The sequence below is a fragment of the Moschus berezovskii genome, chromosome 24 (genome assembly GCF_049115385.1).
Source record: "Moschus berezovskii isolate FMDL1 chromosome 24, NW_MosBer_1.0, whole genome shotgun sequence".
NCBI classification, from domain to species: Eukaryota; Metazoa; Chordata; class Mammalia; order Artiodactyla; family Moschidae; genus Moschus; species Moschus berezovskii.
In genome coordinates, this window is record NC_142483.1 from 16,193,837 (window position 1) to 16,208,226 (window position 14,390).

The window sequence follows — 14,390 nt, forward strand, 5'->3', positions numbered from 1 at the left end:
CAAGGCCCAGGGACTTAACCTTAGAAAGTCACTAAGATACACTTGGATCTAATTCTGAGATCCCATTATCTAAGCTGCTGCTCTGGGAAAATGGGGGAAAATGCCTTTAACATACTGTATCTATCTATCCATATGCCATCTAAATAGATGTGCACATATAAATACATACACATATATCCATTGTACACACGCGTATATAGGCATACATACAAAGAATGCAGCCAAGAAGAGAAAACAAAGCAGAATGTAACAGTCCAGAAAAGGGATGGGCCTTGTGGATTTGAAACCCACTTTTAAGGTCTCTCTACATGTATTCAATCTAACCTACAAACAACATGTCCAAATGGGGTGTGAATAGTTTGGGTATCATTTAGTGACAAAACATAACTCATGCATGAAGGGCAGAGAACTAGGAATGGAAAGCAAGGCCACTAGGAGTAAGAATGGAGACGATTTGTCTATATACACTCATGCCCATTCCTACAGCACACTCAAATAAGACGGGGTAGAGTGATTTCAAAGCAATGGTGGATGCATTATGTTTAAATACAAAAGGAAGAAAACAAAACAAGAGAACAACACTGAGATATGTTCAGGGGGCATTTATCCCAATATGGTGGTGGTTTAGCACGTGAATGATCCATCTAAAAATTAGAAAATTCTAAAAAAGAAGCAAGAAATGAGTTGAGGAAAAAACAAAGACACCAATCCGAGGCAAAGGAATGACTTCCTCAGCAGAGACTTCTGTCCCTTAGTAGTGAAAAGACCAACAATTCCATCTTTCTTGTGGTGGGATTAACAGAAAACAACAGATGAGAAATGTTGGTAAGGCCTCTTCTTGGTTTCATTGATTTAATGGAAAAACAGACCATTCTTTGAAAAGGTTTTAAAAGAGGCCTTTACTCAACAAAAAGCTACCAGACCTTGTTTAAGTGGCAGTGAATTCTGAGATTGCTAAGTAATTATTTTTCACGTGCCTTATGCCCAAAGAAACTGGATTAAAAACTTCTACCCAACTGTAGCTTTGGCACTTCCATGCAGTTCAACAGAAGATCTTCCAGCTTTGAGCTGATGTCTAGTGACTGCATCCTAAGGACAGAGGTATAATCTCTACACGTTTTAGCTACTAACAGTTTCAAAGATCATTTATTTATTCTTTTCTCTGTTTTCCGAATTTGAGTGTAGTACTATTTGATGATTTTTTTAAAAAAACATTATTTTTAAAAGTATAGGTTCTTTACATCATATAAAGAATTTTTTTGGTCTTTGAGGCCAACCTAATGTTAAGTACAAGTCCTGTGAAATCAATTTGAGTTTCAGAGCGACTGAACTGAACACAAAACAAGTAATAAATGGTACACTTTGGTACCCAAACTTTCTCCTTGTTTCTCTTCTCCTTGGTTTTCAAAGATGACAGGTTATTTGTTGCTTTCAAAAACAAACATAAAAGAAATTTCACAAAATATACCGAAGTTATGAGTCATCTCGCAAATTAATTCAATGAATGCTTGTTGAGCATCTGTTCAGTGTCTGACTAGGTGGTGGCATTCAAGGAAACGACACACAGTCCCCGCCCTCAAGAAGCTTAAAATACATGGGCAGTATCTGAACAACTGTTCTATGCCTCCCTGATTTTTCTACTTTATTACATTTTTAATGTGAGTTGAAACTCATAGTTTTTCCTTGTTTTTAAAGACTGAGCATTAAGTGCTGTGGCTCATCTTATCAGACATTACTAGGTATACCTGGGCAGCTGGAATTAATCAGTATTTGAGTCAATTTTATGAATTTCCTGCAAGAATCCAGGAAACCAGAAGAGGATGTACTGTAGGCATAAAGCTACGTTCATTTCCTAATTTAACTCAGGAACTGAACAGCTGGCATATCACATGAAGATTAATAAACTCAAAAGCCACAGTGCTTCCTTAGGCAGCTATGACTACTCTCAAATGCTGCTTCTCTCTCTGGTGTTTGAAAAAAAATAGAGACAAAAGGATGGAAACACTTGGTGTTATTCCATATTCTGTATCTGTATTTATTGTAGTGACTCTGGGTCTGCTTTCATTTATTGAAAATACTGCTTTTGTATTTATATTCAGTTGTATACATAAGTAATATACCTGCACGCCATGTCTAATCTCTCTGTACTAGTTTTTGAGAGGAATTTATTTTGCAGAATAGCAGCAAGGAATAAAGTTACACATAGGATATTGCCAATAACCAACAGTCATGGTAGTTGCGCGTTTAAATGAAATTTATTGTTGCATTTCTTATTTGGGTTCACTGAAGGGCAGGGGCTGGTAAAGTGACATGATGAAAGATATCCGTAACAAAATCAGGATTAAACCCCCACATGCTGGAATCGTCATCCTCAAAGCAGACTCTGAAAGCCCTGTCTGGCCCCTTGTGAGGTAATATCATCTACTCGTTGGCTCCTGACATGGACCAAGAATAGCAGGCTTCACTGTAGCTGGATCAAAAAAGAAAAAAAAAAGGACTGTTCTTTCCATTGATTCCAGTGTTTTTTTTTTTTTTTTAGGGAACTGGAGCAGCAGCAGGCAGAGGGAAGAGATGGTTTACAGGATAATTTTCTGCCTGAAATAATCCTTAGAATACAAAACATTTTAAACAACCAGATCTGGAATATACAAGTATCCAAAGACCTATTTTAAGATGTTCTCTTTGGGGGGAAATTTCTATCAACCTTTCAAAGCACTATTAAGCAATTCTAATACAGATGTGGTAGTTTACACACTACATTAAAAAGCAAGATCTTTCTTTAGATCTAAATCATAAGACTGAGAGTTTGGTGTAGAAGAAATTTATTTAGGGTTCCCTGATTTTTTCTTCTCATAGGAGGAAAATTTATTCAGGGAACCTATTAGCCAAGATACGATGGTAGTGTGGATTTTATGGTTATCAAATATTCATGATGCATTCAAGAGTACAGGGCTAAACATTTCTGTTCATCCAGGATAATGCCACAAGGATTTTGTAAAGAAGAGGAAAAAAAATTGCTGTGCCTATACAATGTAAATGGACATTTAAAAGACTTGCTTTGCAGACATTTTCAAATGCAGGTATACCGTGCTTCAAATGTAAATTTGTGTGAAGAACTTGGCAAATTTGCCTGAAGAATTTTAGCATTAAGGAAATTGGTTTTTTGAAGAAAAAAAAAAAAAAAGGAAATTGGTGTATTGCAAACAATCATATTCTTATCTATCTGTTTTTAAATTCAAACGTTAGCTTACTGGCTTTTTTTTTAAACAAAGCATTATTCTTTCATGCTGCATTTTAAAAAGAAGAAATCTTTACTGGAAAACTCAGAGTAGGCTTGTGTTCTTCACAAAAGTAATTATTTAGACTAGTTTGAGTTCCCTGTTCTCATTCCTACAGACCACACACTTGCTGGGATGAAATATGGAGAGGAGGCCACGGTATTGCTCTTCCGAGTAATAAAAACAGACATGAAGAAGTGAGCTGGGCCTCCTCTCAGGCCTGCATTCCCCGCTGTGCTGTACTGGGAGGCTGGTCTGTATGCTGGGCCTGCCAGCCACCTCAAACACCTTGTGAATCAAGAGATTCTTTCCTGTTCTTCTCTGTCCCTACAAGGACAACTGGCCCAGCTCTGGATTGGTGAGGCCCTCCATAAAGCCTGGTAGCCGACAGATTTCTGTAGTTCCAGAGGTAAGAGGGGCTTTAAAAAGTAGCCAGGCTTTCAGCTCTGTGGCAGAGGAGCATAAAGAAGTGGAAAAGTCATAAGACTGGCAGTTTACACTGATTAGGTTTGGATATCAACTCCATTACTTGTTGGCCCAGACTTGGGAGAGTTATTTAATGCCCCCACGCCCCATCTGGAAAAGGAGAATGGCCCTAACATGAACAGCTTTCTCATAGGTTAGTATGAGGGTTAAACAAGATACGTAACCCATTAGACAATCACATAAAGCTGATTTACTAGGTATTCAATACATGTCAGCAGGTATTACTGTTACTACTGCTGTTGCTGTTACAATTTACTACTGTTGTTGTTACTAATTACTATTGAGTTGGCCAAAAAGTTCATTTGGGTTTTTCCCGAACCATCTTACAGAAAACTCTTTGGCCAACCCGATGTTTTTAAGCCCCTCTCTGGGAAGAGATAGGCAGTTTGGTCCTCAGACTCAAGGCTTCTGATTGATTTTTCCACTCACCTCTGTTTATCAGCTTGTTACTGTCCCAGATCCAGTCAGGGAACGGATTATTAGAACTGGTCCCTTAGTCTGAATCCTCACTGCTAACTCCCTGAGCAGGTTTCCAAGACTATGCATCTGGACCACTGCAACATCCTCCCAACTTTATTCCCTGTCCCTAGTCTCTGCTATCCCCCATGCTACAGATATGTTACATATCCAAGATCACACAGCTTGTCAGTGACGGCACTGGAATTCGAACCTGAATCTAAGCTACTTAAGAAACAAAAGCCCAAGAAAGGAAAAGGGTCTCAAACTGATATTGACAACGGTATACCCAATGTGAACCACCACCTTCAGTCCCTTCTCTTGCTGTTTTCTGACTATTATCAACCCCAGGCAAACTGATCAATGGCACTCGCTGGCATGATGTACCCTGTCATTTCTTTACACCTCTGCCCCGGCTGTTTGCTCCTCTGGCCTGCCATCTCCTCTGCCCTGTCCTGCAGAGCACTGCAACCAGAACTGAGCTCTCTAGGCAGAAAGTCACAGTTCACCACATCCCATGACACGGACCTGATTATTCCTGGTCTTACATTGCTGCTAGGGAAGACTCCATATTTCCCAAACCACCCAGCCCCATACCCAATACAGTCGCTGGTGAGTAGATTTGACTAGGCACTATGTGTCAATCCGGGGCCAAGGACAGCTGGGTTTCAAATGGGTGCTAACTTCACAAATGGGCTTCGGTAAAAGGCAAAACGCAACTTCCATTTGCTAACTACACAAAGCTATTCAATTTAAAATCTCTACAGAGATCTTACCCTAATAATCAAGAATTGCAACAAACAGATTACAGAGTCACCTACTCAGAATCAAGAAACTTTAGAATCAAAGGGACTTTAGAGTGCATTTCATGTAAATACTGCATTTCACAGTTTACAAATAGCACTGATTGACAAAAATCAAAACATGGTCGATGTTAGAGTCAAGCCCTGAACTCAAGATTCCTATGTCCTGGTACCCAGGGACCCTTCATTCACAGTTACCCAATCTTACAGCCACTGGGGAAATATCAAGGGGAGAAAGAAAGAAACTCACAGCTTCTTCCAGGTGCTGCTGATCTGGATTATCATTTGGTGTGTGCCTCAAGATTTCTCGAAGAAGCAGAGGGTATTTCACCAGACGGCTTCTTGGAATATCCAGGAAATTCCAGAGATCTAGTTTTCGGCTAAAGGGGGATTCTAAACATCGCTGCAGGAAATCTTGCACTCGGTGATCTTGTTTTTTGTGGTCCAGCAGAGCTTTGGCAGCTACTTGATTGCTGCAGTAGCTGTCGTAGGAGCTGAGACAAGGTAGCTAAGAAAGGAACACGAAAGGAGGAGTGCAGCATTAAAATAAGTATGCTCTGAAGCTATACGCTGACATCACTCATAGGGACTGAACAAAGCCTAACTGGTCTCCAGACCTGTCCAACATCTCTGTTTGCATGGCTGGAGGAGACACATAGAATCTACAAAATGGCAGGCAATAGACAGATAGCTCTTTAGGCTCCGGCTTGCTTGCACAGTTATTTTCTTAGTGGCATGTTTACTTTCTTGATTATTAAGACCTCAGTAATTTGTTTGCATTTCTGTCCATCTAAACTAGACACAAAAGAATTGGAATTACTGTATATGCACACAATTAACAATTTTCCTAAATGGGGATTACTGCATACACATACAGAATTGTCTTAAACTTTCATAAGTATCTGGTGAGAGGAAAAAATATTTTTTAATAAGGGTTCTTTTAAAATTATTAATAAGAAACTAATCTAGAAGAGTTGGTGGCACAAAAAGAAAGGAATCAGACCCCACAGCCCAGACCTTTGCATGGCCCAGAGCAAGCACTCTACCTACATTAGTTTTAAAGTACTTGATTCCAAGGCAGATGAATTATAAAGAAATCCAAGAAGTTAAAAGTATAATTAGTAAAAAATTAGATGCAGAAAGCATTTACAAACGTCTTTTAAATTAGTTCTGACAGGCCAGAATATACCTTATGGTTAATATCACAATTCCATACAAAGAATACTGTTGTTGTTTAGTCACTAAATCCTGGCTGATTCTTTTGTGATCCTGTGGACTGTACCCTGCCAGGTTCCTCTGTCCATGGGATGTTTCAGGCAAGAATACGGGAGGGCCAACATTGCCATTTCCTTCTCCAGGGCTCTCCACCCCTCCCCACACCTGGGGATTGAACCTGCATCACCTGCATTGGCAGGTAGGTGCTTTACCACTGAGCCACCAGGGAAGCCCTATGCAAAGAATAAATTTTAAGATGCTGGAACACTTTTGAGTCCACCACCTTCCTTCCAGCAAAATACTAATTTCCCTGACATATCCCATTAGTCGCAAGGTGTAAACACACGGTCAAAGACTCAAGTCTTTGACACAAGTGAAAGAGCTGCTCATCTCCCCTTTCCACTCCTCCGTATGATGGCACCCTCATGTACAAGCTGTCAGCTTCCAGAAGGTCATCAGAGGCAATAAAATGCAGCCAACGGTCCTGCAGTGTTTGCTTCCCTCCCTGGACTAGGAAGTCACATCTACCACAACGCCTGTTGTGTAGAAGGATTCAGTGTGAGACGGTGGCAAGAGGGTCTTTCATTTTTGCATCCTCAGTGCTGTGCACTAGGCCCACTATACAGCAGACAAAGTTTGTATTTTGAATGAACCAATAAATGAATGTTTAATGGATTAGATAATATTTGATGGTTTATGAATTCAGCTTAAAAATAAGTTGCAGCAGCATTTGAACAACGGGTCAAAGTTGAATTGTTCTGCTGCTTGTTTTACACCTTTTATCGAAGTTATTTTCTCAGTGACTGACATCAGACAAGATACCATGGAAGTCAAGTTTAAAAAGTTCACTGTCGAGTTTAACATTTCTTGGAAATGTCTACCTTCCTTACATGAAATGAAAATGAAAACAAGAAAACCTCTCTATTTGAGTTTAAAAGGGCTGCAGAAATTATTTTCTCTATGTTGTGTTTGAAAGTAATAATAATTGGGACTTACACACACAGACACCCCCCACATGTGGCACTGTGGCTTATAATTCAGATCTTCAGACTTAATTAGAAAGAGACTCAGGCCCTCTTAATTTCATTTCCACTTCCTTGCCTTTTAACAAGACTTGGAAATGCCCAATGTTTTCATTATGGAGAAACAAATCAGTAGTAAACATCAGATGTAATCTAGTTAAGAATCCCAACCACGCTGTCTCTTGCTATCCAGTGGGCCATTACTCTCTCTGATCATGCCGCCCCTGCTGCCATGGCAACCAAATCTGTCTCTGGTCCTGTGTTCACACCTGACAGGGTCCTCATTTCCTGAGCATAACCTGAAAAACTATCTGGTTCAGCTCACTGGCTAGAAAAAGCCACCAAGTGATCTATAACCAGATAGGGAATGAAGAATACATATATCTTGGTTTCCAAATACAGTGCAATAACTCTAGAACAGGGAGAATCACACTCAAAACCTAACTCAGTTACTAGTCAAAGGACCCTTCAGAAACCTTTCTTCACCTACAAAACGCACATACTAATGTCCTCTTTTAGTGAGATGGTGAGATACGGCAGATAAAAAGCATTAACGGGAAGTTGGTTCCCAGTTAAGAATTGGTAGCTACTAGTTATTTTTACTTTCGGAGAAGGCAATGGCAACCCACTCTAGTACTCTTGCCTGGAAAATCCCATGGACGGAGGAGACTGGTAGGCTGCAGTTCATGGGGTCGCAACGAGTCGGACACGACTGAGCGACTTCACGTTCACTTTTCACTTTCATGCATTGGAGAAGGAAATGGCAACCCACTCCAGTGTTCTTGCCTGGAGAATCCCAGGGACGGCGGAGTCTTTGGCTGCTGTCTATGGGGTCACACAGAGTCGGACATGACTGAAGCAACTTAGCAGCAGCAGCAATTTTTATTTACTCCAAAAATATTTTTATTGAAGAAATTGTTGTTTAGAGAAGCAAAACTACTTGCTTAGCTGGAGACAAAACCAGTCTGATGTGTGTTTGTCCTTCCTACAACCCCTGAGAGTTCTGAAGTACTCCCCATCTTTTAGACTATCAAGAATTTATAAGGGAAACGCTTTCTTTTTTTTTTTTTTAAACAAATTCTTTCTACGTTCCTAACATTATGAGAAGTGATAGAACAAAGTTTTTTTTTTTTTTTGCTTCCGTGTACCCTCTCTCTTTGGAATGAAAATTTAATTAGAATCCAAATTAACATGAGAACTTGCTGCTCTGTAGCACTGATAAATTATTTTATTACTGAAAAAATGTTAGCATGAAGATGTAATTTGGGAAGTTGTTTCTTTATGAGAAAGGGAGGCTTATGAGAACAGGCCAGCCCATGGTTACTGATTTCCAATAATGAAGGTGGTTCCCTGAAAAAAACCCACCACTCTCTTTAAGGTCTTCAAAGTAAAAGCAATTGATTCATTTTAAGGTCAAAAGGACTGGTCAGGGCAATCCCACTTGGGAGGATTACTTATTTAAAAGAGCTTTTTTGCCCACTTTTTTCCTTTGGGGGGAAATAAATCAATTTTTCATGGGTGGAATGGGCTTTGACTTTTCTCATTCAAAGTCTACCAAGATGTTTATTTTGTTCTGTTAAAGAGACCAGAACTCAAACAGATGTACCCCTTGGTTTACAATTCCCACTCGCACGGACACATCTGCAATGAAGAGAGGGAAAACATTTAACAGCTCATCAGGCCTGATAAATAAGGACTATTTCCCATGAGATCTGGTAACAATGGGCCAGTTGTGTCATTTTAGGCTGCTCTTCAAACTGCAAGTTCCCATTTGATGTCTAAGTGTCCAGACAGCAATGAACTGGCATGGTCAAACGTCTTTGGTGTAAGAGGACTACAAAACCTACCCTCAAATCAAACCAATTTCCTAACAAAAGTGCATTTATTTCAGAAAAAGAAAAGTAACAAGGCAAACTGCATTCATTTTTGCTTCTTGCATGAACAGACAATTTGTATATGATGTCTAAGGAAACCTTGTAGTTCTACACTGCTGTCTCATCAAAAACACAGGCATCATCGTGCCATCCTGAAGTTGTTCCTTCTCCACCAAAGCAGTCCACAGACTGAAGAAGTTTAAGAAACAGTAAGGCAGACTCTCTCATCTCATTACACCTCCTCTGTCTCCAGCTGGCTGACTCTCTTTAGAGAAATTTCTTTGTGGGCTAACAAAGTTAAGAAATCTACCAGGGCTCATAATAAAACGAAAGTTAAAAAAAATAATAAGATGAATGATCTCTCTTGAAATATTAAGGCACATTCTCTAAATTATTCATCTTAGAACATTACTTGACTTTCAGATACCCTTGGGATATTTCAGCCTCAGTGCTAAAACTGACTCCTGGACTAAAGCTAAGTCATGAAACTGTCAAAGTTTCTTGATTAAGGCAGTAATGGAGAAGCATTAAGGTAAGAAAAGAGATCAATCGCGAAGTTTACTTGCTGGAAGGTTTAGGAAGGTTAAAATACAAATGAAGTGTAACTGGATAAACAGAACTCACATGGTAATAGGATTTATAATCTGCATACCCTCTCCAATAGTGGAATGACTCTAGCACTGCTACTGTGGTACTTCCTGCCTATTCTGGAACACTGTGTGGATCAGACGGACCAAATACTGCCTGGAAGAAGTCTTCAAAGTAATCTGCTTTCATTATCTGCTTCATAACAAATGAAAAACACCTGGGGCAGGGGTGGAACACTTAAGTACTTGCAGAGGGAAATAGAAATGCATAATAGGGAGCAGTGGGCCGGTGGCAAAACAGAAGGTGTGTACCTTGTCTAAAATAAACTACAACTAAATAACCACTGTAAGCGCTTAGTAAAACACCAACTCAGCCCCAGAACCAAAAATCTATAGACACCATAATCTAAAGTCACAACTGATTTCTTCAATTATGAAAGGGCATGGGTTATGTTGGGGTACAGATCAGCATAATACCCAGCTCTCGTAAGAAGTTACTTAGGATCAGATATATGCTAAACATTAACAGTATTTAGTTATTACCTTGCTTATGAAATGACATTTGACCATAAGGAAAAAAAATTTTTTTTGTAGCATGAATAAAGCTTTCTTAGTGACGGACAGGAAGCTGCCCTTAAATTTTCACTAGAATGAAAGAGGTAATAGCTATATTTGTAATTGGTGTGATGTGAATATTAGTTTTACTTAATTTGATGTGAAACTAGTAACAATTTCATGTGTGCCTTTACTTCTTTTATTGCACAAAGGCCATGTTATCTTTAAATGCAGTTCATTTATAATAAGAAAAAAACTGTTTCCATTAGGCAATAAAGGCTAATAAATATAATGATAAATTATACTAGAAACTTGCCATTTTAATTTTTCTGATGTGAAACCAAAAGTTTGCCTATAAAAAAAGTCCAGCTAAAATGAAACTCCATTGACATTACTGAAAATCATCTTCAGTCAAAGCCAGAGAACTTTTCTTACCCAGCCCACGAGGATGGGACCGACGTGCTCAGTTGAGCCATCAGGCTTGCGGACATCTCGAAGCTGACTAAGGAGGTCTGGTGAGAAAACAAACAAGAGTCCTTATTTTGTTAGGCACTCAAAATACGAACAGGGTTGGGAAAGTCTGGGTTACTCATGTTATTACATAACCGTGACTTGTTATAAGACAACTCATTTAATGCTACAAGTCACGACTCATCCTGGGAAGAAAATTATACCTTCATGGAGAGGAATCAGGGAGTCCAGTGTTCCGAAAATTTGATTCAACTCCTGTTCTGTCATTATGGAGAGTTTCAGCATAGGGTCGTGGTAGGCCTGCATAAGAAGGGCAAGAGATGGAAGCACACATTTACAATCAGAAAAAGCAAGCTGTTAATGTAAATGGCTTCTGAGAGGTCCTATGCAGTAACAGAGTATTTGGCTTTCCCCTGTGACTTCTCCCAGAACGCTGCACAAACAGCAGATGGGTGTGGTTGGAGCAGATGAGAATCTGGTATTGCCTTCAGCCTTTGCAGTTGCTGATAAACCAAAGCTGATTTTTTCAAGCTTTTTTTTCCCCTAGTATATCTTACATCTCAGAAAGGGCACGGATTCTAAATATAGAGCAGATTTGATTTGTATAATGTTTTAAAAATTAACTTTATTGAAGGTCCAGCAGCTTGAAAAATTCCCACTGTGTACAAAATTAGTTACCACTAGGTTATTTTTCGAAGGCAATGGCAACCCACTCCGGTACTCTTGCCTGGAAAATCCCATGGACAGAGGAGCCTGGGGGTCGCAACTGAGGAGTCCATGGGGTCGCAACTGAGCGACTTCACTTTCACTTTTCACTTTCCTGCATTGGAGAGGGAAATGGCAACCCACTCCAGTGTTCTTGCCTGGAGAATCCCAGGGATGGGGGAGCCTGCTGGGTTGCCGTCTATGGGGTCGCACAGAGTCAGACATGACTGAAGCGACTTAGCAGCAGCAGGTTATTTTTCAATCAGTCCGTATTTAAACCATGAAGGGGGAAAAAGGTGCTTGGCATCCTTTACTATGAAATTGAAGCAGAAAGGGCAAAATCTCTACCAATCTTATCACCTCTTAATAATGGTAAGTAAACCACAGTTCAGTTCAGTTGTGTCCGACTTTTTGCAACCCCATGGACTGCAGCATGCCAGGCTTCCCTGTCCATCACCAACTCCCGGAGCTTGCTCAAACTCATGTCCATCGAGTCGGTGATGCCATCTGACCATCTTGTCCTCTGTCTTCCCTTTCTCCTCCTGCCTTCAATCTTTCCCAGCATCAGGGTCTTTTCCAATGAGTTGGTTCTTCACATCAGGTGGCCAAAGTTTTGGAGTTTCAGGTTCAGCATCAGTCCTTCCAATGAATATTTAGGACTTATTTCCTTTAGGATTGACTGGGTTGATCATGAATACATGCATACACAATTATACCCAAGGCACTGCAAAGACTGAGACTGCACAGTCCCTGCCTTCAAGGACTTTTATAAAGCTCACTGGGAAGATTAAAGAAAAAGGTGTGGAAAAATTAATGTTAAAAAAATAGTTTAAGATTAAAAATAGGAGAGATGTCACATGGCAGCAAAAATTCACCAGATGATAACTGCTCTAGTAGATTAGAGAATTAGAGGTGGATTGGCTACAGGATATTTTAAAGATGAGGTGCTTGGCACAGAGAAGGAGGTAGTAAATTCTGTTGAATGAACTGGGATTTGAGTTTGCTTCTGGAGGACAGGTGGACATGGGCGGTTGAAATGAAAGGGAGGGGTTTGCAGGAAGGCAGGACGAGTAAAGCAAAGGATACAAGTGAAAAAGGTAAGGAGGTTGATCTTGGAGGAGGAAGGCGGAGCTGGACTTATGACCAGCAAGAGGTCCCCTAGAGTTAAATGCCTTCTCTGTCCTCCCCATCTTCTTCACCTTCAGCCCTGCCCAAAACTCAATTTTTGTTGGCTGTATCCAACAAAAGCTCGGATGGCCATCTCTCAGGAATGCTACAGACGGGACTTGATATTAGCATAAAATTAGGTTCCCAGGTCGGGAAGATCCCCTGCAGAAGCAAATGGCACCCACATGAGTATTCCTGCCTGGAGAATTTCATGGACACAGGAGCCTGGTGGGCTATAGCCCATGGGGTCACAAACAGTGGGACATGACTGAGCACATGCACACACACAAGGACACGTAGAAGAAGGGATGCGTCTTTCCAACCCTGTAATTTTTTGAGAAAGCTGTGAGTGTCACAGGAAGAAGTCTGGATTTTAGCCTCCACGGGGACAATGGAATGGAAAGGTTTTTGAGGCAGGATGGCTGTCAAGATTATCCAGACTACAAGGCATGAATTTCCTCTCCCTTCCCACACACAAAGTGATTACAGACAATTTTCCATATGAAAGACCCTAACTTATAAGACAGTATTCAACTGCCTTCATAAACGACTTTACCCACTTACGGGACTCAAACGACTTTCTTTCTAAGACATCATTCCAATTTCAGACGTCTGCACATTCTCTCCCAAGACTGAGGGAGTCCTGCCTGTGAGACTTCTAGGCCAATGAAATCCATGTGAAGCCAGGCCTCATGAACACTTTCTGTTTAAAATGAGGTATTCTTCGACGTGTGTTAGAGACATGCACAGGTGCCAGCCCTAAAGGTGTCAGCTCTAGAGCCTTCTTGCTTTGAGCCATTTTCCTTACTACTTGGTTTGTAGGTTCTTCTCAATTTTTTATGACCTGTCTTAGTTATAAAAAGAGTGATCATAAAGTACAGTCTTACAACTGTGAAATTACTCAGAGGAAAATAAGCAGGAGGTGACTCAAAGGACCACTGGATTTGAATGTACCTTTTTTGCCAATTTCAAGTCCTCTATTAAATCTTCTTCTCCTTGAGAAAGCTCAAAGATCGCCTGCAAGGAAAGATAACACACATTTACTGAACTTTCATTCATGAGACCAAATTCAAATGATGCTGGTGCCAGTGCTCAAAGCCCCAAATCTACTTATTTCTTCAGGATTTTTACAGGATTCTTAAAACATTAAATTAACCCAAAGCAATTGTATCTAGTGACTAAAACCTACAAAGAAACAATTATGCAAAACTTCTGTGTAATGTGCTTATCTGTTTGTGGGAAAAAGAGTTTCCATTTATGCTTCCAATCCGACAAGTCATCTTTCACTTACAGAATTTTGATGCAGCTGAACAAGACAGAGTTATTTTAGGTGAAATAATTAGAATTTGAGCCATGGTTGTGAGTCCATGTCTTGGTTATGAATGGCAATCATAATAAATGATACAGGGTCTGTTCTCAGTGATGGATATGGAATTATTATTAACTGGGCCATCACAATTTGTCTCCCTTCTATTCAATAGAAAGTGAATTTCAACAGAGAGCTTTATTCCTATCAGCCACTTGTGTTAAGGCTGCATTGTAGGAAGAATCCAATATTTTATCACTCTAAATGTCTGGTAAAGTTAATTCATTCTAAATTACTTCTCACCTTCACACTGTACAATAAATAAAATCACAGGAGCTGGCTGCGTGAAAATGTGTGTAAATGAACCATCTCTAACTTGGCTCTATTAAGCCATCTTAATCTAAGAGCTATGACGCACAGAACAGTCTTTTACTTTCACCTAAGAGTCTAAACTGTTGGCAAACT

General features: G+C 40.0%; 1 protein-coding gene across 4 annotated transcripts in view; it reads right to left on the reverse strand.

Annotated features, from left to right (window-relative positions):
• The window catches only part of ARHGEF3 (Rho guanine nucleotide exchange factor 3), a 319,599-nt gene that overhangs the window by 7,820 nt on the left and 297,389 nt on the right, over positions 1-14,390 (reverse strand). For all 4 annotated transcript variants that reach the window (XM_055414115.2, XM_055414114.2, XM_055414117.2 and 1 more), the window contains 4 exons: positions 13,574-13,636; positions 10,951-11,047; positions 10,712-10,788; positions 5,274-5,531 (listed from right to left, as the gene is read on the reverse strand). In XM_055414115.2, the coding sequence (XP_055270090.1) occupies positions 5,274-5,531; positions 10,712-10,788; positions 10,951-11,047; positions 13,574-13,636 (495 nt within the window). The remainder of the gene's footprint in view (positions 1-5,273; positions 5,532-10,711; positions 10,789-10,950; positions 11,048-13,573; positions 13,637-14,390) is intronic.